At 36.2% G+C, this 25,546-nt stretch overlaps 1 protein-coding gene and 1 long non-coding RNA gene across 4 annotated transcripts; both read right to left on the bottom strand.

The window, feature by feature from the left end:
* Positions 1-810: 810 nt before the first annotated feature.
* Positions 811-25,546, bottom strand: LOC141380641 (uncharacterized). 3 transcript variants are annotated; one of them, XR_012398997.1, is made up of 7 exons: positions 24,412-25,546; positions 24,133-24,342; positions 18,101-18,254; positions 6,024-6,121; positions 5,034-5,075; positions 2,775-2,834; positions 812-2,361 (listed from the first exon to the last, which is right to left on the bottom strand). It is a non-coding gene; the product is annotated as an uncharacterized lncRNA (long non-coding RNA). The 3 variants fall into 3 exon arrangements; XR_012398996.1 differs by lacking the exon at positions 5,034-5,075 and having other exon boundaries at positions 811-2,361; XR_012398998.1 differs by lacking the exons at positions 2,775-2,834; positions 5,034-5,075 and having other exon boundaries at positions 812-2,341.
* sox18 (SRY-box transcription factor 18) lies at positions 11,618-15,246 on the bottom strand. Its single transcript, XM_017353772.4, has 2 exons — positions 14,611-15,246; positions 11,618-13,402 (listed from the first exon to the last, which is right to left on the bottom strand). The coding sequence occupies exons 1-2, from the start codon at positions 14,993-14,995 to the stop codon at positions 12,492-12,494; spliced, it is 1,296 nt and encodes a 431-aa protein (XP_017209261.1). The 5' UTR covers positions 14,996-15,246; the 3' UTR covers positions 11,618-12,491.

Below are 25,546 nucleotides of genomic sequence, written 5' to 3'. Positions count from 1 at the left end.
GCCAAAAAAAAAAAAAAAAAAGTGGTTTAAATATATTAATCATATGCACAAATTTATCTGGAGAATCAAATTATATATTTATAATTTTTTTAATTATTATATTTTATTCAAAAAAATATATTTTTTAATATGCAATTCACATTACAATAGAGAAAATCCTTGTAAAACACTGGTAAGTATATAAAAACCAAATTAATGACAAAAATTAAATTAAATGGAAAATAAATAAAATAAATATTTCGGCAAATGTCAAATGCAAAACAATAATATATATATATATATATATATATATATATATATATATATATATATATATATATATATATATATATATATATATATATATATATATACATTTTTATGCTGGGAACATGCTGAGGTCTTAAACGCTGTAGTTGAGATTACTATAATGTAGTCTCACATAATCACTGTAATTCTACAGCACAGCGCTGCTACATTACAGTCATTTCCTGGACTTGTTTACTGCGAAGTCTCATTACACCCTCATCATTTAATTGCAATAAATTAAACTAGCACTGTAAGAAATGCACAGCGTGGTGCACTTATTTCACATGCAGTGTCAAAGCATCAGATCCCAAATATTCAATGCAAAAAAAAAAAAAAAAGCATTGATCACATTTTCCGAGATAAACTGCAATCTTATATGCACAATTTAATTTGTTGAATTTATAATACAGCATATATATATATATATTATAATATGCTGGGTTCACACTAAAAACAAAATTAGATATTCACATAAGTAGAGTATATATTGTCACAACACAGCATAGGACTGGACAAAGGTATAGGGGAAATCAACACAGTTTATTACAACAAAGGTAATAATATTCTTAATTGAGTTTGTGGAGCAAAAGTTCGAGTTCGTTGCAGACACACTACACACATTGAGGGAATCCAGTTCAACATAGAACATAGGAAACACTGATACGCTGGAGCAGGAGAAACAGTGGAAGGTAATACTCAGACACTGTAGTAGGGGAGATGCTGGAAGGAGAAACTGAGATGCTGGAGTAGTAGAATCGCTGGAAATGGATTGGATGAACACTCGGGTTGTGAGTTTCAGGATAGACAGAGTGAATGGAGATGCTTTTTTAACCTGTGTCTGTGTGCAGGTGTTGATACTAAATCAGGTGAACTGTGTGAAGTGCAAGTGCAGGTGCGAGGCTGATTGGCTTCTGACTGTGACATTATCCCCTCCTACAGGAGGCGGCTCCTGATGCTCTAACCTGGTGCCGGGTTCTTCCATGATTATCTTCACATGGTGTAGTTGATAGTAGGTTGCAGGAGGTGGGGGCACTGTATTAGTTCTATAGAACTAATTTGGGGAACTCAAAAGATGGCTCTAGCTGCTAGGGGAACTCAAGAGACAGCTCCAGCCTTTAGGGGAACTCAAGAGATGGCTGCGGCCATTAGGGTAACTCAAGGTCGGAACTCAAGACACGGCTGCAGCCATTAGGGGAACTCAAGGTGGTGAACTGACATTTTATCCTACCCATCAGATTATGCTACCAACACTGTATTTGAATGGTTTTGAGGTTGGGGTTAGGGATTAGGTAGGTTAGGGCAATATTAATCACTTATCCACATTAAAATTTACACTGGTAGCAAAATCTGAGGGGTAGCATGTTTTGTCATCAAAATTTGCTTTCCATTTTTTGATGTGAGGTAGGACACTCTGATAAGACGGCTGTTGTCATTAAGGGAACTCAAGAGACAGCTCCAACCGTTAGGGGTACTCAAGAGACGACTCTGGTTGTTAGCAGAACTCAAGAGAAAGCTCCAGCCGTTTGGGGAACTCCAGGGTCAGCTCCAGCCGTTTGGGGAACTCTCGGGTCAGCTCCAGCCGTTTGGCGAACTCAGGGGATGGCTCTGGCCGTTTGGGGATCTTTGGGGATGGCTCCAGCTGTTCGGGGAACTCTGGGGACAGCTCTGGCCATTTAGGAAACTAGGGGGATGGCTCCAGCTGTTTGGGGATATCTTTGGACGGCACTGGCCATTTGGGGCACTCTGGAGATGGTACTGGTCTGGAGACTTTGCCGCCTGTCACTTAAGGAATTCCAAAAGATCCAGCTTTTGCCATGTGGGGTTTTCTAGGAGATCAGGCACCTGTCATTGAGGAATTTTGGAGGATCTGGTACCTGCCTTTCAGGGAATTCTGGCGGCGGCTAATCGGGAAGCTCAGGCTGCTGGGGCTGATCGGGAAGTACAGACGATGTCTGCCGCTTGGAAAGCTCAGGCGCCAGCAGCCGATCTGAAAGCTCCAGCGGTGGTGTGTGTGGTTCGAGATCCATCCCAATAATTGTCTTGATTGGTCCTTCTGTCACAACACACATAAGACTGGACACAGGAATTGCCATGGTATGACTGAATAATACATAGGTTAGTGTATGCTCTGTTCAGCCTTTTTTGTTTCGGTCAACTTTGCGTTTAATAAAAAAAAAATTATATATATATATATATATATATATATATATATATATATATATATATATATATATATATATTAATCTAAATATTTAATCTGTTTTTAACAGAGTTAAAGTCTTCAGCAGGCTGTTTAAACTGCAACAGCGAGAGAAGAAATTGCATGTGTCCACTCTGTTGGGTCACAGTTACCGTCCTGTCCGGGGTTTGAACCCACAACCCAATGGTCACACAAACCCAAGGCCACCAAACCACTAGGCCTGTGCACAGCCATGCTCGTAAATTACACAGACAGTTCAGGAAAGGGAAAGTCAGAGAAGACTTACGTTCAACAATAAAGACTGGACACAGGAAGAGCAGCAGTTTTGTGTTTTCCAGCGCTTTTTCTGGGGGCAAAAAGAATATTCCATTAGAAACACCTACTCACTGGGATCAAGTTACATTAATTCAATGCAACATTTCATTTACTTTCACTGCAAAAAAATGTCAAATATAGCCGCTCTTAATGATCTCAAGATGTTATTGTGTAAAAGAGGGAGAAGTAAATGAGAGTGACTGTAATGTTGGGCTCTTCTTCTGAACTCTAGTCTGACCTACAACTGACTCCAGTTAAACCTGGGAACAATCACATCCAGGGATATAGCGAGGGAGGTTTATTCTTTTTCAAATATTTACAGTGATGTTTAACAGAATAAGAAAATTTTACAATCGTTCATATAATATTTTTTTCTTTTGGATATTTTTTTCATTTATTTTTTATTCTTTTTAGTTTGTCAAGTTTTTAATTTTTTAAACAAATTTTAAGGTCAGTAATATCAGCCACATAAGAAATTATTCTTTTTTTGATTGGCTGAATTGTAATATCTTGCATAACTAGTAAAATATTACATACTGGGATCCTGGAAAGGACAAAAGAAACTAGTTATTATAAAATTAGTTATTAAAGGGCACCTATGGTTAAAAAAAACTACTTTTAAAGCCGTTTGGACATACATGTTTATAAATATAGTGTATTTACTGTCATATTGGGGTGAAATAAACACACCCAGTCCTTTTTTTTTTTTCAAATTTAACAACATAAAAACGGTGGACCAATTGGAGCAGTTGTCAGATCGACCGCAACTTGACGTAGGAGTGCGGTCCCCCCGCCCACCAATATTGATTGACAGCTCCGCGCATTAACATGTCTCCGTAGTAATGCAAATAATCATATCAACAAGACAGGATGAGCGCAAAGCAACGGGGAACAAAATTTTTTAATTTTTATTTAAATTTTTTTTTTTTTAAAAAACATTTTAAGGACAAAATTATTAGCCCCTTTAAGCTATGTATTTTTCTGCAGAACAAACCATCATTATACAATACCTTGTCTAATTACCCTAAACTGCCTAGTTATCCTAATAAACCTAGTTAAGCCTTTAAATGTCAAATGTTCCTTCAGTGAAGGAACCTGACAGTACTACAAGAGATGGCAAAAACAGGACTGCTGCTTTGAATTAGTCTGACTTGTATCAATGTGTTTCAACAGATATAGGGTGTACTCACACCATGCTATCCAAACCGTGCCCTGGCCCGTTTCCCAGATTGTTTGAGAAGTGTGAGTGCTCTGAATCGGGCTCAGGCACGGTTCACTTGGCCGGCCCTGGCCCGATTGGAAGAGGTGTGCCTGAACGCGGTTCACTTGGGCTTTGGCGCGGTACGCTTGTGTGTGAGTGCAAAACGCACCAAAGCCCGAAACTGAAAGCGAGACGTGACTTTTAAGGGACTGTTTCAAATGGATTTATTAATCATTCTTACTGTTCAATGAACGCAAACTGTCGTAGATTATTAAAGACGCAAACCCCTTACTGCACGACAGCTGCGAACCTTCAGCAGACCTCCTCATTCCTGCAGCATGAGGATTTTATGGTTGTTTATGAGCACCAAAAATGGCAGATCTGTTCGGCAAAATATTTGACTGCATGTCACCGCATCCCAAACAATATAACTAGAGAAATCTCCACTGCTGAGCGAGAGCACTTACTGAACAGCACAGCATCGATGACGTAAGCGTGCCCAGGCCCGATTGTAATGTGAGTGCGGGCCGTCGAGGGAGACAGGAGAGGTAACAATCGTGCTTTGGCCCGGTTCGAGACAACTGTACATAGTGTGAGTACAGCCCTACTCATCTATTGATCTATATCCATTATAATCTACAACCTGACCCTAACCCTAAATGTAAACTACAGTAAAAACCCTCTAAATCTGTTGAAACACATCAATCTGAAAGCGGTTTGGTTTGTAGCTGGACATTATTGGAGTTCACTGACAGGAACAGTGAACAGCTGTTCACTACTGAAACACCACCGAATCCTACGCAATCTCACGGCAATTCGTAACTTTTTGATTTAGTGGCTAATCCGTATGAATTCATACATTCTAATTCGTACAATTTAGTACGATAAGCTCATCACCCAATGACATTTGGGGTAAGGGGTTGGGTTGGGTCCCACGCATCCTTTTTAAAATCACACATTTTCGTACGACTGAACTCTTACGAATTCGTATGAATTAGCCACTAAACTGACAAAACGTAAAATACTTACATTTCCTCGTGAGATCAGGCTGCCGAGTCTCGCTAGATCCTCCTGTAAGGACGCGCGTCAGTTATAAAACACTCGCAAGACGTTAATTTGGACAACTATGCAAAGAGAACACGCATAGTTTGTGAATCATTGGACTTGTGAGACTAATTATACGCGAGGCACTCGCTAGCTGGTTATTATAACTCTAATCATCGTTACCTTTACATTTGCGTGACTGTTTGCTTTATATAACTGAGAAAGTAGACCTAATTGACGTGCAGCAGTTGGAAATTTAAGCCACAGTTATGTCTGTAATTAACAGTGAGGCTGCTTTTGCACAGTCAGATTTAGCCTGTTCAATCACAAAAAAACGAAATAATGCCATTATTACCATAATTTTAATATGACATATTTAATAATGAAATCAAATAATTATAGTATAATATTTAAGGTAATTTAATCTCGCTGCCCACCTGCAGGATCGCTGAGGCCCATTAGAATTCAACGCAATCTCGCGGCAATTCGTAAGTTTTTGATTTAGCTGCTAATTCGTATGAATTCGTACAATCTAATTTGTACAATTTAGTACGATTTGCTCATCCCCCGATGACGGTTGGGTTTAGGTGCCACGCCTCCTTTTTTTAAATTGTACAATTCCGTTCAACTGAACTCATACGGATTCGTACAAATTAGCCACTAAACTGACGAAACGTTAAATACTTACGTTTTCTCAGGAGATCAGGCTGGAGAATCCCTGCACTAAACATTGACATTTTAGTGGACATCTGTAGTAAATCACCATAAAATGGCTGACAGACAAGACGAAAAAAAAAAGAATCATAAAATTAAAGCCCACCCTCACCCCCTCCCTTGTCTTGTTATCTATCCAAGACACATTTTAGAAAAATATTACATCACACATCTGTCAGGTGTAAACAGCTCCAATGTGTCCCGTAATAGATACGTGGTTCCTCTACGCATTTACGGGTACATGCATGTTTGTCCACTCACACATATGAGCCGCGTCCTGCTTCTTACACAGGAAGAGGAGGCAGCGCTACTTCCTGTCCAGCAGAGGAAGAGTAGGGGTATAGTAGGGGCCACACTTCCTGTTAAGAAGAAGAAACAGAAAATACACAGATGACATCATGCCGTAGGTTTGCTGGACGGGGTTTTGGGGAGAGTCCGTACTCCGGCCTGCCTGATGGAAAAGCTGAAGCAAGTGTGTGAAGAAACACACACACACACACACACACATATACACACACGTGCACACTTCAGCTGCAATAATAAAACACTTACAAAGGTCAAGATCTTTTCTCCTTCTTTCTTACTGACACATGAAATCAGTAACACTCCTACACGCGCAAATGCATAAAACACACTGCGACACAATGTTATGTGTGTGAACAGTGTGTATTGACAGCACTCAAAATTTACTTTTGCTGCTTGTTTGAACTACTTATTATATTTGTTATTTAAAATGAGTTGAAACAAAACAATTCTTTTGAAGTTACAACTTAATATTTTTTCTGTATGTTCAATTCACTTAAACTTGTACAAAAAAAAGAAGTTAACTTAATCAATTTGTTTTAAAATAACATAAAGGAACCGTGTGGAAACCAAGATTTTTAACAGTATTTCTCATAATATAAGGAAACATTTTAAAGGTTTGATGTTAAAATTTGACGTTAAAGCATTTAAGATGGTTACCAGGACATTGTTTATGTACAGTTAAAGTCAGAATTAATAGCCCCCCTTGAATTTTTTTTCTTTTTTAAATATTTCCCAAATTATGTTTTACAGAGCAAAGAAATTGTCACAGTATGTCTGATAATATTTTTTCTTCTGGAGAAAGTCTTATTTAAGTCTTATTTGCTTTATTTTGGCTAAAGTAAAAGCAGTTTTACATTTTTAAAAGCCATTTTAAGTTCAACATTATTAGCCCCTTTAAGCTATATATTATTTTGATAGTTTACAGAACAAACCATGGTTAAACAATAACCAATTACCCTAACCTGCCTAGTTAACCTAATAAAACTAGTTAAGCCTTTAAATGTCACTTTAAGCTGTATAAAAGTGTCTTGAAAAATATCTTGTAAAATATTATTTACTGTCATCATAAGAAAGATAAAATAAATCAGTTGTTATAAATGAGTTATTAAAACTAATATGTTTAGAAATGCATTGAAAAAATCTTCTCTTCGTTAAACAGAAATTGGAGAACAATACAAACAGGGGGGAGAATAATTCAGGGGGATAATAATTCTGACTTCAACTGTATGTGTGGCTCTCAAATGAAGTAACCAGCACTAGATGACAGCGGGCAAGAATGCATAGAAAATCCTTTGTTATTCTGACAATTTCTCAATTTCTGAAAATAAAAGCTCACTACTATGAATATTTTGCAACAGTGTCTTTTAATGTGTCATCAAAAGAATCTGCATTCAATAAATCTACATTAAGTGCTTCCTCGGTATCCAGAACCCATTCAGCCACTTTCACATGAGCCCTCCATACATGTGTTGAGTAATGGAATTGTAGTTTGTTGGTTAATGATGACATAAAGCGAGAACACAAAGACTCAAAATTAACCCCCACCCCCTTTAAAAAAAAAAAAAAACATAAAAAAAAAAAGTAGATTAAAAAATGGCTTGGTTTTGGTTTACATCAGCAGAAGAAAGTGTTGTCCATCTGTTTTTTACAGTCCAAACATAAATTGGGATTCATAAAAATAAAATACTCGTATGAAGTGGTTCTTTTTTCAATATAGCGGCCAAAAGCAATTTAACATTTTGAATAAGGATTACTAAATTAGTATATCCATTATTGAGTTGACTAAAGAGGTCATTTTACACTTATTGGCATATACACTGTAAAAAAAATGCAGGGTTCCACACAATTTCGTCATGTTGTCTCAACGCAAATTGATTAAGTTAATTTAATGGTTTTTACAAATGTATGTTGATTAAACTTAAAACAATTACGTTATCCCACAAAAACCCTCAAGAATTGTTGATTCAACTCATTATAAATAAGTACAGGAGTTTGGACAAGTAGTCAAAGTCATGATAGAGGGAGCTATAGTTTGCTTAGTTTTAAAGTAGTAGTTCAACCAAAAATTAGCATTCTTGCCATTGTTTCCTTGTTCCATTCATTTTCTTTTTCGGCTTAGTCTCTTTATTAATGCCTGAGCGGAATTAGCCAACTTATCCAGCATATGTTTTACACAGCGGATGCCCTTCCAGCTGCAATCCATCACTGGGAAACATCCATACACACTCATTCACACGCATACACTACAGACAATTTAGCCTACCCAATTCACCTGCACTGCATTGCTGCATTCCAATTCGCATACTTATACTACGCCCTAAAAGTATGTACTTTTTTGTGTGAAGAAAACGTTTATCCTTTTTGAATGTGCAACAGAAGAGTATGCAAGCTTTGGGACATACTACTACCTCTTTAACTGATCGTTGTGTTGCTTAGTTATGCCCCATGTCAATCATCAACACAGCATCCACATTTCTATCATATTTAATTTCCGACCTTATTGGAAAAGCAGCAGAAGGTTGATCTCCCATTCACGGGTCTTTCATGCAGAGAAATCTCCTCAGGGCTTTGGGTAATTATGCATTCAGACATTCAAACGCATCTTTATATAAATTCAATATTGTTGTTGCAGATGAAATATAACAGGTATGCAATTTAAATATTTTCCAGTGGGCTAGATATTGACTAACAGACGTTTAAACATCTTTACTGAAGCCTTTCTACTTGACGGTTGGTCTTGCGCGTCCATCCTGTTTGTACTTTATTTATACTTTTCACACGTGTTTGTAGTTCTCCAATCGAATTCGGAATTTGCGTCCAATGCGCAGTGTATTGTGGGAAATATCAGCAGTTAGAGTATAGATGCTTCCACACTTACATTTTTCCATGGAAATAGCAAACCATCCGGTAACCTGTGGCATTCTCTTTTCTACATACTATGGTTTGGGACATACTAATTCAATTTTTTTTTTTTTTTACAATTTAGGAAGAATAGTATGCGGATTGGGACACAGCTTATGTCTTTGGACTATAGGGGAAACTGGAGCACTCAACGGGAACACAAGGAGAACATGCAAACTCCACACAGAAACGTCAACTGACCCAGCCGAGGCTCGAACCAGTGACATTTTTGCTGTAATGCAGCACTACTTACTGCGCCACCGCAGTAGTAACTCAAATAATATTACTTTTTTTTAAAAATTGTGTTATATTACTCGTAACTTTGGAATAGTAAGATTATTATCTAATGCGCGTTACTTATAACGCGTTACCTCCAATGCTGCGTTCACACCAGATTGAGTGATTTACATGTTAAGTCAATACAAACGCGCGAATAGACATCCTGCGGCGCGATACACGCGAATGGCATGGCGCGAATGACGAGAATTGTGCGAATGGCGCGGTGCGCATGGCGCAATATGCGCGAATGGCGTGGTGCGAATTGAGCGTTTTTGTGCATTTGACGCGTGAATCAATTGAGTTCGAAAATCTAAACTTCAGCCGACATTCACGCCACGTTAACCAATCAGAAACTTGCTTTTGTGGGGGCTTGATTGTGACGTAGAACCTGTTGATGGTGTCCCGGGGAAAATCCTCCTGGCGACATCGACAACAAGTCATCAAACTGGGCTTGGCTCAGTCAGAAGCACCGCTGAAAGTCTCCGTCATCTAGGTTCAGTTTCTGGAGGAGTTTATGAGCTCACTGAGCTTGATGCACCTCTGAAAGGATGTAGTGGACTCAGACAGGACCCTAAACGTATCTACGCTGTTTTTCTTCGTAAAGCACATAAACACTCTCATTTTCTTTATAAAATCCATGTTAGCCATTTAGCTATGAAGCTAGAGTCACCGGGCAGACAGAAGCCCTGCCCATCACGCGAATCGGCGTCTGTTCTGAAGTGAATTTGACACGCGAATGAAGCGGATTTCATGCGCGAATGAAGCAGGGTTTGAGGTGCGAATGAAGCGAGTAAAATCAAATGTTAACGCAGCTATTTACGCGCGAATAGTGCGATTTATCCGCACGTTTCGCATCTAGTGTGAACACAGCATAACACTGCCTGTAACCATTGTCTTCCATAGTATTTGTTTATACTATAGTCAATAGTGACATGTTATCAGCTTTCTTCTTTTGTGGTCAACAGAAGAACAAAAATGCTCAAGATGGCTTATAAATCACATGAGAGTGATTAAATAAGATGTTGTGGGTGAACCATCCCCTTTAATGTCATTTTTCCTCATATACCAGAACTATGGAAACTGTGTAAGCAAAAATTGTAGCAAAAATGTTCAAAGGCAATGAAAATTCTTTGAACTACGTTATTTTTAGGCTCAAACTCATTTCACTGGAATCCAGCATTGGTTAGTCAACTGATTATAAGATACAAAGAATTAAGAAACACATTAGCCAAAGTCGATACATTGTTTCAAATTTAAGATTACTGAAGGCTGTAGTGCTGACTTTTCATTATTCATCTTTCCAAAGAAGAAAAAAAAAGAGAGAGAAAAAAATCAGCAGGGGAGCATGTCGTGAAAACTCTGTTCATGAGTTCATGAAGCCACAGATGGGCAATAAAGCGTAAACTGTGAACGAAATGGCGAAATAGCACCGACAACCACAAGCTTATCCCTTCTAGCGCTCTTTCTGTCACACACAAAACAGCTTACAGCTCAAAATACACGTCGTTCTGCTGACCTGCACATCGGACTTCAGAATTACTGGACCTGCATGATCGGTCAGTGTTGTTCTTTCCATTTAGGGAGTCGGTCAGGGGTGAAAAAAAAGCTCCTCTTCCCTTTAACATCCTTCCCCCTGCAGCACACGCTGGCAGATATTCTCCAACAGCTATCCCAACATCCCCAGTTTCCCCAGGATCTTCCTCTGTTTTGACATTCCTGCTAATTTTATGGCTAATTAATTGGCGGGATGAAACTTTACCGCACGGCAGCTGACCTGGACCTAAGTGAGCCCACTTAACGCCTTGGCAGGAGAATCTGCGGTGTGTCATTCAACAGACATCCGAATTTAGTCAGCGTGATACCGAGGAAAAGCACACAAGAAACGTGTATCATTTGATGTAAAGAATAACACGCACACTCACTAGGCATCCAGCCTTAGATGTAAATGCTTTGGAAAGACTGCGTTCCCCTCTTGAAACGCACTCTTATATCAATCTTTTTGTTCCCTGGTATTGAATGAATCAACACGAGGGAGCATTTCTTTAATCTCAGAGCTGCCTTTTTTGTATGAAGACATAAGAGAAGACAGTTTCAGTTTTGTTCTCCTCAGTCGAAACTGTTTTCTTTTTGTCCGTGGTTTTAGGGGAAAAAATAGCTTAAAGAGCCAAACTCATTTTGTGGCTGATCAAAAATCTTGGAGGAGGGAATCAGAGAGACAAGACTGGATTACAACTTAAACATTGCGGCCCTGCTCTGCTCTCTGTTTCTCTCAAAAGGCAACAACAATCGCAGCCACATCACCATTTTACCATAAATCAAGCAAAATATGTAGCTAATGCGAGTGTAATGATTTTGACAAGTACCCAATATTTCGTGACAACTTTATTTGGCAAAATAGGCATGGATACATTTTATCATATACACTTTTTGACTGTTTTAGGAAGAAAGACAAACAGACATCTAGAAAAGCACATGCACTCTGTGGTGTGGGAAAGTGTGTTAGTGAAATACTATGTACAATTGTGTGTTTTCAATTTAATTGCTTTGATTTAATAGCGCTGAGACATTTTTTATTGCAAACTCTTTTTATTTGAAGATAATTATTACCAAAAGGGGGAGAGTTATTACCAACTCAACAAGTTCCTCAAGTGCTAAGAGGATTACACAACTTCATGTCCACATGAAATGCCCATTTCAAACATATTCAGCCACAAAGAATGGAATATAAATTAGTCGCCAATAGATCAAAATACTGAACTTGTGTATTTGAAAGAGATTAAGTGCAGTATAAAAGAGTCTTGAGTGGTTTTCACATACCCAGTGCAAAACATATTTTCATATAAAAAAAGTCTATAAAAATAGAAATAAACAATATAAAAAGCAAATAAAGACAAATATATATATATGTATATTGCAAAAAAAATATTCACATTCTTGACTTCCACGTCCCAGTACCCTCATTTGAGACCGTAAGCATACAGTAGCTGGATGGAGTCAGCAAAATGATCGGTTAAATTCGACCACAGTCTCAGAAAGTACAGGTTATCAAGACCAGAAATGACTAGTCATACTGTGAAATGCAATTTAGTGAAGTCTATACTGTGAGAACTGAGTCCAGTAACCTCCAGTGATTCGTGAAACCGGGGAGTGACGATTCCCTGAAGAAGGTAACTCGAATAAATCAAACAGATCTGAGACTCCATATGTGCACCAGACTTCTGGAGATGCATGGCAGAAGCAGTTTTATCCTGTAATGCAGGCGCTGTAATAGACGGCGCTGCTGGCGTCGGACAGGGCTGATATCAAAGCGCTGCTTTCCTCGCAAGGGGCGCTTCTGCTCACTCGAGTCCTGCTTGCACTCAGGTATTGGTCAAACTCAATCCTGTCCACCTCGCCCCAAAACTCGGCTGAGGGTCCCAGTTGGTCCACAGCGTCCAAGGAAGGGGGAGCGACCTGAGCCACGGCTGAGGTCTCGGGTGGAGGAGACAGCTGGCCTAGATGAGAGGTGAAGGCGGGTTGGGGTTGACTGCTCCCGTATATCTGACCGTAATAACCTGCTTTGGAGGACTCCGGGAGGGTCATGTTGGGGTAGAGACCGCCAGGATTCGGGGACTCCACAACCAGGCATTTCTCCTGAAGCGGGAGGCAGGCTAGTGGAGACTTCTGGTTGAGGTGTGGGTGGGAATGCTGGAGGTTATGGGAGTTGTGGTGAGGGTGGTGGCCGGGTTGATGGTTTGGATGCTGGTGGTAGTTTATCCATGAAGACAGACCCACATCTTCCTGCATGTGAGGGGGGAAAAACACTGAATCCCCGCCTCCCTCCTCAAGCACGTCTAGCGGGGACATTTCTGGCGTCGGCAGGCCGAAACTCTCCAGCTCTGGAGCTCCAGAGGGGTGGAGGTCTCGGAAGTGTCCCAGAGGAGGCAGCAGATGATGGGCATGGCGGTGTGGTGAGTAGGCGTCTCCCGGTCCTCCATGGGCCAAGCCTTGGAGAAGGAGACCCGGCTCCACTCGCTTCATCTTCTTGGGTTGTTTCTTCCTCCGAGGGCGGTATTTGTAGTTGGGGTGATCCTGGAGGTGCTGCAAGCGGAGCCGCTCGGCTTCCTCCACAAACGGACGCTTGTCGAGTGTGCTCAGCGCCTTCCAGGACTGACCTAAAAACAGCATCCAATCAGTGTCATTGTATTTGGGCTACTCTTTGAGTCCACTGGTTTTGCTTTAGTGGTTTATAAATATGATTTTTATCAGGACAACATCATCTAAATGCAATCTAGTGCCAGAGCACTGAGTCATATTCTTTGGGTTAGTTTTAAAATGTATTTCATTTAGTTCTCTGGAATAAATATACAAATATAATCATGCACAAATGATTTTTAAATGAGCTGTCACATTTATTACGTTTGCTTTTGGTGAAAACAGATGCACGTAAGGCAATCGCTGACAAACGTGTTTGACATGAGCGAATCATTACATGTAACTGGTGCTCGGCACACAGGGGTCGGGTTGTAGTATTTAAATTATTAATGGGTCAACGGTTGCAGACAATCGGCAGCTTGTGTGTCTGCCACAGCCTTGTTATATTTAACAAAAAAAAAAAAAAAAAAGTAAAGGACATCAAAATGTCTCCTTGAGAAACTGCCAAATGCAAATATTGTGCAAGATTCACAAACTTTTTAAATGATTTCCATTTCATGTGTGCCCGAGGCTGGTTTGCTCATCTACAAATAAGAGTTGCATACTAAGTTTTTTTTTTTTTTTTTTGTAATATTAATAAAGTGGGGTATGTAAATGCACACTATACATGATTATAATATTTAATAGTTTGATTAAATGACAGCTTGATGGTAGAGAAAGTAGCAGGATACAAATATGGACATGATTACTATAACTATTATTATTATTATTATTATTATTATTATTATTATTATTATTATTATTATGATAATCATTAATTTTATATAATTATTATTATTATTATTATTATTGTTATTATTTTACAATAAATAAAACTATAAATGACCATAACCAATACTTTTATATTCACAATAACCTTTATGTTATGGACCTTGTTGAAAAGATTTAAATGTTCATGTTTACGTGACCCAATTTAATATCAGTATTTAGCAGCAAAAAAATATCTAAAACCAAAAACAGAAGTACAACTAATCCTCTATAAACCATATTAACAAACATTATTACTTTAAAGGTTATTCATGAACATATTTATTCTAGCAAAAAAGTCAAAATAATATATGCTGACTCTTCCCAACTACCCATTTTTGAATATGCCAAGTCTGTGACCCCGCCGACCTACTAGAATGATCCAATTTTAACCCCCATGATGCAAAAGTGAGTGTCTTACCCAGCATTTTACTGAGCACAGCGTTGTGCAGGTCTGGGTTCTGGATGGCCAGTCGTTTGCGCTCATCTTTTGCCCACACCATAAAGGCGTTCATGGGCCTCCTGATCCTCGACTCCCCCCCTGATTTCCCCTCGCTGGAGCCCAGGGTCAAAGCTCCAGGGCGGGTAGAGTCCGGGCTTCCCGTCCTGGCCTCCGCTGCTGTTCGAGACACCGTCCGTGTTCCAGACCCAGGCACTGGTGCCAGCTCTGTGGTCCGGCTGCGGTCAAAACCATGTCCCCGCTCAGGCCCCGGAGTGCTGGAGGAGGCACCCCATGTCCCGCGCTCCGCAACCTGGCTGGGCTGAGAACTGGCCTCTTGACAGCAACTAGACTCAGATATATTCATTCCAGCAAGACCAACACGATTAAAGCAAGCTGTTGTCTTTGAGTAAAGGAAATTAACACCAGGACGTCTGTATGCTACTTTTTGAACCTATAACTTCAAACTGGTCAGTCAGTAACTAAAACAAAACCAATCATAAAAAGAAAGAAAGAGCTACGAAAAGGCTTTGTTTTGGATGTTTCAGAAGTATAAAATCCCACAGATGTGTTTTGTAACTCCTGGCTCCCAGACTCCCAGTCTTTGAAAGTTGTAGTGAGTTTTGATGAACCCATGCTGTAAATATATACGTGGCCTGAGCCAATCAGAGAACCGGACTGGACAGGAGAGGCGGGACGGGGAGCCAGTGGGTGTTCTCCTGCCCCCCTTCACAGCCTCCACAGACAGAGAGATGTAATCTGAGAGGGCCATTGTTTTAGGCCTGCTGTACACACACTCATATAGGGCACATATACACTAAATCATAACACACTCACGCACACACATACAAAACCTATTTGTGTTGGGGGGGTCGGGACCACAAAGAAAGCTACGCACTTGAGTGTTAACTACTCGTAACAATGAGTGTAAATGTAAAGATATGGGAGTCAACACAAAGAAAACACACATAAACACTTACACACACACATACAGTACAGTAATATAACCATTTTGGCTGCCTTCAACCTTTGCCCTGAATATAAAGCAAACCCTGTGCTCTGGTTTCTTGGTAGCATGAAATAACTATACTTAAAGTGATTTATAGACAGTTTTCACAGCTAAATATTTGTGGTCAACCCATAATTTATTTAAAAAGACACTGTAACATGCAGTTTTTGCCCTAAAAAATTAGCTCTGTCATATGTGAACCCTAAAGAATACTTTCATTGGTGTAACCCAATACAGACAGGCTGATTTAGGCATATTAAACAATAAACTGATATTATGACTTGGACAAAACCAGATCATTTATAAGAATATTTAGGTAGTGTGCTATTTTTTTTATTACAGTGTAGCTTATTTATTTTGGGTGGCAAACGCAGATAATTTAAATTTTTTTTTTTTAATTATATTTAAATTATTAAAAAGCATCAAATTAGATTTTGTATACACAGAAAGCATATTGAATGTAAGTAAATATATTGTAAATATATTGTAAATGTAGTTTATTTGTAAAAACTTGAAAATATCCTTATTTTGACATGCACTTATTAAATTAAATAAAAATGTATATGTTATATTATATTTGTGCTAACAAATTAGGTAAAAGGAAAAAAACAACATAAAATATAAATATTTTCTTGTTTTTTGTTGTTGTTTTTTTTTTGTAAAAAAAAATGGTAATGTCAAAGCCCACAAATGCAAATATTTTTTTAATTGCCAATTCTTTACATGCAATGCAAAATTAATGGGAAAATACAAAGCGCAAATGTGTGACTTATACAATAACACGGGTGTTAAATAAAAATACACATCTATTTTGTAATAGCATCTTATGTCCTTGTAATATAAAAATAATATTGTTCAATAAATACTTTTTATAAATACTCATTATATTTGACTTGTTTTATTATTATTATTATTATTATTATTATTATTATTATTATTATTATTATTATTATTATTATTATTATTATAAAATAATTTGTATTGCTCTACCCAAACCATTGACTTGACCATATACTATATAATTATAATACTATATATAGTATATAATTCAACTATAAAATACATATACTATAGTATATAATTATAAAAAAAAAATATATATATATATATATATATATATATATATATATATATATATATATATATATATATATATATATATATATATATATATACACATACAGTTGGAGTCAAAATTATTAGCCCCCATCAATCATTAACCTCCTGTTTATTTTTTCCCCAATTTCTGTTTAACGGACAGAAGATTTTTACAACACATTTCTAAACATAATAGTTTTAATAACTCATCTATAATAACTGATTTTTTTTCATCTTTGCCATAATGACAGTAAATAATATTTTACTATATATTTTTCAAGACACTTCTATACAGCTTAAAGTGACATTTTCTGGTTTAAATAGGTTAATCAGGTTAACTAGGCAGGTGAGAGTAATTAGGCAAGTTATTGTATAATGATGCTTTGTTCTGTAGACAATCAAAAAATATATATTTCTTAAAGGGACTAATAATTTTGACCCAAAAATTATTTTTAAAATATTAAAAGCCGCTTTTATTCTAGCCAAAAATAAAAAATAAAAAACAAATAAAACTTTCTCCAGACGAAAAAAAATATCATCAGACATACTGTAAAAAAAAAAAAAAAAAAAAAAAATGGTCTGTTAAAAATCAATTTAGGAAAAAAAAAAAAAAATATATATATATATATATATATATATATATATATATATATATATATATATATATATATATATATAAAGAGCAACATCACATGAGTGCGATACAGCTGTAAATCGGCACTATAGTGGGAGGTGTGCAAAAAAAGCAACAAGCTGAGTGCCTTAGTGTCCCCTACAGTGATGATATACGGTCATATCTCACTACTATGAGTATGAAATTGCGTTCATACAACATAATAATCGTGTGTATAAAAGGAAAATCAAATTTGAGAGTCTGCAACTGACGTGAGAACAGCAGAAGCTGTTACTAATTCACTAACGCCATTTTAAAGCTATTTAAATTATTCTCTAGCATAAAATCTAAAGTGATGACAAAACAGCCTCATATTTAAAGATTAAAAGGCTATACAGCATGAAATGAGACATTTCCCAGTATTTAAATCGGGAGATCACAATAATTAACCCTGAAAAAACAAAACAATGCAATCACTACCAGATTTTTTTGCGAAAAATGCAAAACACTTGTGGGCATTTCTTCTTTCTTTTCTTTTGCTTAACTAGTTTGCATTACCGTAAACCGGGGACTCATTAGAAACAAACAGATGACCAACCAAAAAGTAACTCAGGGTAATATAAAGAGTGGCTAACACAAAATACATACATTCCTGATACGTGAATCTCACACTTAATACACTACAATTACTTTGGTATAAATACAACACTAGAACATACAAAAGAGAGAGACAGACTTAGAAAATCACTTACCTGTTTAATAATGATTTAATAAACTGTAGTTTAAAATTATGCTGGGCTTTTCCTCCTCTAGGGGTTTATTATGTGGTCTCTTTTGCCATCTTGTGGATGAACAAATTCAACAATCTTTCCTTTGCTCCATAACAGTCTGATAGAGGCCGACGCGCTGTATACAAAAATTATAAATATTTAAAATATGCACTAACCTTATAAACAAACTGCATAGATGCAATCTAAACAACTACATTCTCGACTAAAAAAAAAAGTACATTATGTTGTCCAACAGCTGCAATACTTGTCAAATGGCAGTGTTTATTGATCTGCTGTCACTCTATGTTGGAGGAGTAATACAGAAGTATGAGGAGGCTGTGCAAGATCTGATGTTGCAGATCAGATTCGACAACCCAGACAGAATTGTTGTATAAACCAGTAAATATATATATATATATATATATATATATATATATATATATATATATATATATATATATATATATATTATATCAGTAAAAAAATATGTTTTACTCAAACAACAAATGAAATTGTAAATTGAGAAGACAAAAAAAAATAAATAAATTAAAAAAAATAAATAAATAAGTAAATAAAGAAAAAAATAAATAAATGCGTAAATAAATCAATACATTAATTAATTTATTAATTAGTTTTAAAAACTGAACATTTTCTAGTGGTCTCTTATTTTTAAAATAACATTTTAATCTCTAAAATTATTCAAAAATAAGCAGGATTTATTCCGCTTGGTTTTGTATGCAAACATAAAGCCATTTTATTGCTCATCCACACATAATTGATATAGTCTAATGAGCTGAAATCACAGCCGAGCTCTTTATTACACGGCTGTTAGTGAGAAATGCAGAATAGGAGTCGAGTCATTAAACAACTGCAGTTACAATGAACTTAACACTTCAAAATGAGCTTCATTAACTTCATGCAAGTAAAAAAGAGAATGTAAAAATAGTAAAGCTTCCTAGTGAAGTCCCCATCGCTCCTGATTTTATAAAAATAGAAGAAATGCTGTTCGGGTTAAAGAGGGCGACCTCTTAATGAGATGGGATGTCGGTCTGCCTCTTTCTTCGGTGAAGGGTCATGGTTAACAACACTTCGACACAATCGTTTAACCTCATCTAACTCAAGAGTATGTCAAAGTTAAAGACCATTACTCTCAAAGGGAGAGTTCATGCAAAAATTCAAATGTTCTGTCATTTATTTACCCTCAGGCCATCCAAGATCCAACAACTACATCCAACACAAAATGAATATCTGCAAATCATTATGATACTATGCACTAGTATGTCAATGCAGTTTAATTTGACTCTTTTTTTACTTTGGGCTTTTAGGCTCTTTGGGCTTCTTCAGTTTTAATGTAAAGAAAACATCCAAAATAAACATTTACGGATTTCTTTGAAATTGGTGGTTCATTTCACTGTGGCGACCCTTGATAGATTAGGGACTAAACCAAAGGATGGTGAGTTTGTGTGTGTGTGTGTGTGTGTGTGTGTGTGTGTGTGTGTGTGTGTGTGTGTGTGTGTGTGTGTGTGTGTGTGTGTGTGTGTGTGTGTGTTTTATCCCTTTATAAATTTATATTTGGAGATTTCATTTCCAATACATGTTTTTAAAGGCTCAAAGTTACTTTTTTCTTCTGTAATGAGACATACACTGACCGGCCATTTTATTATGTACACCTTACTAGTTCCGGGTTAGACCCCCTTTTGCCCTCAGAACTGCCTTAATTCGTTGTGGCATAGATTCAACAAGGTACCATAAATATTTATAAGAGATTTAGGTCCATATTGACATGATAGCATCACATAGTTGCTGCAGATTTGTCGGGTGCACATCCATGATGCGAATCTCCCATTCCACCACATCCCAAAGGTGCTCTATTGGATTAAGTTCAGTTGACTGTGGAGGCCATTTAAGTGCAGTTAACTCATTATCATGTACGCTGTGGTCATAAAGGGATGGACATGGTCAGCAACAATACTCAGGTAGGCTGTGGTGCTGACACAATGCTCAATTGGTACTAATGGGCCCAAAGTGTGCAAAGAAAATATCCCCCACACAATTACACCACCACCACCACCAGCCTGAATCATTGATGCAAGTTAGGGTGGATTCATGCATTATGTTGTTGATGCCAAATTCTTACCCTACTAGCTTTCTGTCAAAGCAGAAATGGAGACTCACCAGACCAGGCAACATTTTTCCAATATTCTATTGTTAAATTTTGGGGAGTCTGTGCAAACTGTAGCCTCAGTTTACTGTTGTTAGATGACAAGAGTGGCACCCAGTGTTGTCTTCTGCTGCTGTAGCCCATCTGCCTAAAGGTTCGTTGTGTTGTGCATTAAGAGATGCCTCGGTTGTAAAGTATTCAAGTGGTTATTTGAGTTACTGTTGCCTTTCAATCAACTCGAACCAGTCTGTCCATTCTCCTCTGACCTCTGGCATCAACAAGGCATTTGGACCCACAGAACTGCTGATTACTGGATATTTTCTCTTTTTCGGTACATTCTCTGTAGAGATGGTTGTGCGTGAAAATCTCAGTAGATCAGCAGTTTCTGAAATACTCAGAAAAGCCCATCTGGCACCAACAATCATGCCACATTCAAAGTCACTTAAATCACCTTTCTTCCCCATTCTAATGCTTGGTTTGAAGTGTAGCAGATTGTATTGACCATGTATTGAGTTCCTGCCATGAGATTGGCTAATTAGAAATTTGTGTTATTGAGCAATTGGGTAGGTGTACCTAATAAAGTGGCCGGAAAGTGTAAATCTTTACCTCAGTTGTATTAGATACATAAAATGTCCGATTTTATTAAAATCTGTATTCTGAAGATTTACACCGAGGTTCATACATAAATCTCCTAAATAAATTCAACATATTATTCCAAAACAAAACGTAAAAATACATATTTTTGCACTTTTTTGAATTACAAAGTAATATAAAGAGTTTAAAAACCCTCTGAACAAAACTTTTGACTCTAATCTGTCAAAAAAAAAAGAAACAGCAACTTTTATGCTTGATTTGTATCCAAATGAAGCCATATTTAATTGAGCAATTTATTAATTAATTTGGATATTTAAACATGTCCTTTTTAAAAACCTGTAATATTGCCTGAACTAGATTTAACTTTAAAGATTGTGAAGTAACCGCAGTTAAACTTTTCTCAAATGTAAAAACCACAAATTAGTCCTGTGGATTCTTGTCTCCACACCTATGCAATTCATCCAGGCTTAGACAGCTGCACTGAGCCAATTTCTCCCCCATTGAGCACTACATCAATATTCTCCACTGTATTGATGAATAAATTCAAGGTGAGGCTGGAGAGGGAAATGGAGGTAAATGTGTACGGTATGTGATGCGGATTTAACTCCATTAGTACAGTAGGCAATTGGGGAACAGTCTGCAAAAGGCCACCGGAGGCTTTTTATTGTTAATCTATGATAACTTGTCATGGTTTTCTGAAATATACTGACGCTGGCATTTGCCTTTGGGAAGAAGAAAGAGCTGTTATGCAGAAAGTGTGATGGGAAAAGGGAAATGTGCAGCTGTTACTTTTGGGAGTTTGTTTTTGGTTGTTTTCTTAGTTAATTTTAGTTAATGTACTTACTAATATGAAGTGAGAAGGAAGAATACTTTATCATAGTTCAACATTTAATGCATTTTTAAATTCCTTAATTGTGCTTGTTAACATTAGATATGATGTTATACATTTATATAATTTTAAGACGAGATGTAAAATTGTTTAAAAATGTCTACGATAATTATTATGAAGAAATGTACTGTAAATTCTGCAGTCATAAAAAAAAATTAAATGGTTGCACAATGAAACTGAAACAAAGGTTTCATGGCTATATTTGACCAGCATGGTGGCCAATCTTTATTGGCAATGTGCACCCAATGTTTCAAACATTGTATTCTGAAGGATATGTAGTAGGATGATAATGCATCAATACACACAGCAAGACTGGTGACAGAGTGGTTTGATAGACATGAAAGTGAAGTTGAACATCCCATGGCCTGCACAGTCACCCGATTTAAATATTATTAAGCCACTTTGGAGCGTTTTGGAGAAGTGGGTCAGGAAACTTCTTCCTTCACCAGCATCATATAGTGATCTGCAAACTATTCTGCAAGAAGAATGGCTCAAAATCTCTCTGGCCAGTGTGTATCTGTCATTCTCAAGACAAACTGATGCTGTATTGACCGCAAAAGGAGACCATGTTAATGAATTATTGTGGTCTGAAACCAGGAGTTTCAGTTTTATTGTCCAACCCCATATTTAAGTAACTTAAATTGAAAATAAGCTTACATTTTATAAATAACTATTTTATCTTACCTAATTTTATTGTTTATTATTATTATTATTATTATTATTATTATTATTATTATTATTATTATTGTTATTATTATTATTAATAATAATAATAATAATAATAATAATAATGTTTTAAAAATAATTATTACCATCATAATCCTTATTATCATTAATAATATTAGTTGTAGTAGTAGCATTTATTATTATCATTATTATTATTATTATTGTTGTTGTTGTTATTTATTTTATAATTATTATAATCATCATCATCATCACTATTATCATTATTATTATTAGTAGTGGTAGTAGTGGTAGTATTTATTATTATTATTATTATTATTATTATTATTATTATTATTATTATTATTATTATTATTTATTTTTATAATTATTATCATCATCATTATTATTATTAACACTATTATAAATATTAGTAATAGTGGTAGCATTTATTATTATTATTATTATTATTATTATTATTGTTGTTGTTGTTGTTGTTTTTGTTGTTGTATATTTTTATAATTATTATAATCATCATAATCATTGTTATTATTATTATTAGTAGTAGTAGTAGTAGTAGTAGTAGTAGTAGTAGCAGTATTATTAAATTTAGTATAAGCAATATTAATATTATTTATTTTTGTCAATTGTTATTATCATCATTATTATTGTCATTATTATTATTAGTAGTAGTAGCAGTATTTATTATTATTATTTATTTATTTAATTTTATAATCATTATCATTATTATTATTATTAGTAGTAGTAGTAGTAGTAGCAACAGTATTATTCAATGTAATATTATTATTTATATTAATATTGTTATTATTATTATTATCATTATTATTATTATTATCATTATTAATATCATTATTATTATAATTATTATTATCATTATCATTATTATCTTTTTTATTATCATCCTCATCATTATTTATTATTATTGTTTATTATTTGTATCATTATGATTATTATTATTACCATTTTTATTATCATTATTTATTATTATACTATTATTATTATTATCGTTATTATTCTTATTATTATCATTATTATCATCATTATTATAATCATTGTCATTATTGTCTTTTTAATTATCATCATTATTATTTAATATCATTTATTATTTTCTACCATTATGATTTTTATGATTATTATCATCATTATTTATGATTATTATTATTAATACTGTCATTATTATTTTTATGATTATCATTATTATTACTATCCTTATTTTTTATTTATTGTTAATATTATTTTCATTATTTTATCATCATCATTATTTAAAAAAAAATTATTAAAATCGTTTATTAAGATAAAAATGTTACTGAATGATGTTAATTTTAGTCTTTGGTTATACAAAGTAAAATGTATATGATTTGATTTTAGTTCACCTACTATACCTATTTTACCTTACAACAAGCAGTCTACTAACACACAAATAAAAGTTAAAGAACATATAATTGAAAATTACTAGTGGTCAGGTGACCACTAAAATAATCCTTAATCTTAATATTGCTAATTTAATAAGGATAATTTCTTTATAGTCAGCTTAAAACACAGCCTCAAGTTTCATATGTCCTTGAATATCCCTCCACAACTTTAAAGAAACTTAACACATTCACCCTGCCGATTAAATCTGTCATCAGCCATGTCAGTGATAAACCTAAATGTAAATCTCACACTCATGCAGCGTCAGTGGTTTACCGGTAAATGTTGCGTGGGCCATTTGGACGGGAAGCTCAGTCTCTCCCTCTTCTAGATGGTGAAAGTTGGCTACGTGACAGTGGTCTTCGCCTGGCTGTCTGCTCCACATTCCCCACTGGACATTCTCACAGTCTGTGTGTGTGTATGTGTGTGTGTTCACCTCCAGAAACAGGAAGACAGGGATGTTCCTGCGGGCCGCCGTGACGGGACCTGATAAGATCGAGAGATATGTTGGGACAGAAAGAGAGGGAGAGCTGAGGGAAAAGAAAGAGAGCTGACCTTTGACCCGCCCGACCCCTAGGGTGCCCTTCTGGAGGTGCCCGAGGTTTGGCGTGGCTTTCGCTGGATTGGTGCCCGGGGCCGAGCGACAGCGCTGTCTCGGTGTGTCTCTGTGAAAGAGCGGGACACGGGGCACCACACCTACACCACAGCGGAAATCTGGCCAAGGCTCCAGACTGAGCGGCTGGAGAAGGAGAACTTCACAACACTCTCTCATCTTTTATTTCTCTATTTACTGTACACGCACACCCACACACAAATAGACACACACATAGACACACAATACCACACACCCGCCCACACACACACAGTAATGAGTCTGTGTTTGCTGAAGAATGTGTTGAAGTACCTCCAAATTGATGAGGGTGTGTGTCGGAGGCGAAGGTTTTATGAAATATTCATGCACTGCTCTATTTTCTGCTGCTTGATGAAGGGAAGTTTGTGCTGATGGATGGAAGCGAGTGTGTTTGGGAATCCCCCCCTTCTTAACAATCTTCTCTCTCACACACACACATATGTGCACGGTGAAAACAATTGATAGCTGCACAATAGACACTTGCAGGTTGACTTCACATAGTGTAAAGTTAGACCATCCTGTAGTCTGTTAATTATGCTGATTTTAATGCTGATGTGAAGCCAAACTGGATGTACAGATGAAATCAAAATTGTTAGCCCTCCTGTGATTTTTTTTTTTCTTTTTCAAATATTTCCCAAATTACAGAGCAAGGAATTTTTCACAGTATTTCCTATAATATTTTTTCTTCTGGAGAAAGTTTTTTTTTGTTTTATTTTGGCTAGAATGAAAGAGGTTTAGAATTTTTTAATAAGCATTTTAAGGACAGAATTATTAGTCCCGTTGAGCTTCTTTTTTTTCTCAACTGGCTACTGTACATAAATCTTTGTTACACAATGACTTGCCTAATTACTCTAGCTCAAAGTCAAAATCAATTGTGTCAATTCAGCCACATGTACAGGACATATAGAGAATCAAAATTACGTTACTCTCAGGGTGCTTTCACATCTAGGGCCCCATCATGCACCTTGCGGCGCAATTGTTTTCTGCTAGTTCTAGCTTGGGGCAAGAGTCGTTGATGTTTTGCAGCACGCTGTTTAAATAGCAAATGCATTTGTGCTC

This window comes from Danio rerio, chromosome 23, assembly GCF_049306965.1.
Source record: "Danio rerio strain Tuebingen ecotype United States chromosome 23, GRCz12tu, whole genome shotgun sequence".
NCBI lineage: Eukaryota > Metazoa > Chordata > Actinopteri > Cypriniformes > Danionidae > Danio > Danio rerio.
This window is presented reverse-complemented; position numbering and strand designations above follow the sequence as displayed.

Excerpts from the sequence above, each read along its gene's own strand:
- sox18 (XM_017353772.4), bottom strand. The coding sequence starts at position 14,995 with ATGAATATATCTGAGTCTAGTTGCTGTCAAGAGGCCAGTTCTCAGCCC. Across the intron at positions 13,403-14,610 it reads TGTGCTCAGTAAAATGCTGG|GTCAGTCCTGGAAGGCGCTG; the intron begins GTAAGACACTCA and ends TGCTGTTTTTAG.